The following is a 1,680-nucleotide window of genomic DNA, read 5'->3' on the forward strand; positions in this document are numbered from 1 at the left end:
TTTCTTTGTTGTCGCCAGGAGCAGAAGAAGAAGAAATTAAAGAAAAAGAAAATGAAAAAGAAAAAGAAAAAGAAATAAAAGAAATAGAAAAACAAAAAGAAAAAGAAGAAGAAAGAAAAGAAAAAGAAATAGAAATAGAAATGAGAGAAGAAGAAGAAATAAAAGAAATAGAAAAAGAAGAAGTAACAAAAGAAAAAGAAAGGAGAGAAAAGGAAAAAGAAGAAGAAAGAAAAGAAATAGAAATAGAAATGAAAGAAGAGGAGGAAATAAGAGAAATAGAAAGAAAAGAAAAAGAAGAAGAAAGAAAAGAAAAAGAAATAGAGATGAGGGAAGAGGAAGAAATACGAGAAAAAGAAAAAGAAGAAAGAGAAGAAGAAAGAAAAGAAAAAGAAGAAGAAAGAAAAGAAAAAGAAGAAAGAGAAGAAAAAGAAAAAGAAAGAAAAGAAAAAGAAGAAGAAGAAAGGAGAGAAAAAGAAATAGAGATGAGAGAAGAAGAAGAAATACGAGAAAAAGAAAAAGAAATAAAAGAAATAGAAAGAAAAGAAGAAGAAGAAAGAAAAGAAGAAGAAAAAGAAAGAAAAGAAGAAGAAGAACAAGAAAGAAAAAAAGAAGAAAAAGAAAATAAAAAAAAAGAAAAAAATATAAAAAATAAAAACACAGAAACAGACAAAACACCATCCCCAAACATAAAAAATAATAATAAAGGGGGGGCCCCCCGCCCCCGTCGTGCTGCTGCTGCTGCTGCTGCAGCAGCAGCAGCAAGAAGCAAACGAAGCTCTGCTGCAGCAGCAGGAACAGCAGCAGCAGCAGCAGCAGGAACAGCAGCAGCAGCAGCAGCAGCAGCAGCAACAACAACCCCACCACCACCACCAACAAAATATAAAGAAGAGCTCGCCGCTGTAGATAGAGATATCCTACACATTCTAAACAAAGGAATTCCCGTACGTACATACACACGCATGCATGCATGCATGCATGCATGCATGCATGCATGCGTGCATGCATGCATGCGTGTGTGTGTGTGTGTGGGGTGTATAGACACATGCATGCATGCATGCGTGCATGCATGCGTGTGTGTGCGTGGGGTGTATAGGCACATGCATGCATGCATGCATGCATGAGTGTGTGTGGGGTGTATAGACACATGCATGCATGCATGCATGCATGAGTGTGTGTGGGGTGTATATAAAGGTGTTGTTTCTTTGTGAGTAGAAGAAGATAGAAGAAAAGAGCGAACGTGTTTCATTTCTTTTTCTTTTTCTTTTTTTTTCTTTTTATTTATTCTTCTTTTTCCTTTTCCTTCTCCTTTTCTTTTTCTTTTTATTTATTTTTATTTTTATTTATTTTAATTTATTTTATTTATTTTTTGGGGTGTATGTACAGGTGCGCGACGTACTAACAAAGAGAGAAGAATATATAAAGATAAAGAAATGCATGCAAACGGCAGCAGAAGAAGAAGCAGAGAAAGAAGGAGAACAACCACACGGTACCTAAACCCTAAACCCTAAACCCTAATCCATAAACCCTAAACCCTAATCCATAAACCCTAAACCCTAAACCCTAAACCTTAAACTCTAAACTATATACCCTTTCTATTATCTTTCTATACAAATACACACACACACACATATATATATATATATATATATATATATATATATATATATATATATATATATA

General features: G+C 34.1%; 1 protein-coding gene across 1 annotated transcript in view; it reads left to right on the forward strand.

The window, feature by feature from the left end:
• EMH_0083390 (uncharacterized protein) overlaps positions 1 to 1,680 on the forward strand; it is a gene marked incomplete at both ends in the record, with an annotated part of 2,400 nt that overhangs the window by 381 nt on the left and 339 nt on the right. The window contains 2 exons of the mRNA XM_013500636.1: positions 19 to 941; positions 1,384 to 1,486. Coding sequence (XP_013356090.1) covers positions 19 to 941; positions 1,384 to 1,486 — 1,026 coding nt within the window. The remainder of the gene's footprint in view (positions 1 to 18; positions 942 to 1,383; positions 1,487 to 1,680) is intronic.

The sequence above is a fragment of the Eimeria mitis genome, genomic scaffold, assembly GCF_000499745.2.
Source record: "Eimeria mitis Houghton genomic scaffold, Emh_scaff5661, whole genome shotgun sequence".
Lineage (NCBI taxonomy): Eukaryota > Apicomplexa > Conoidasida > Eucoccidiorida > Eimeriidae > Eimeria > Eimeria mitis.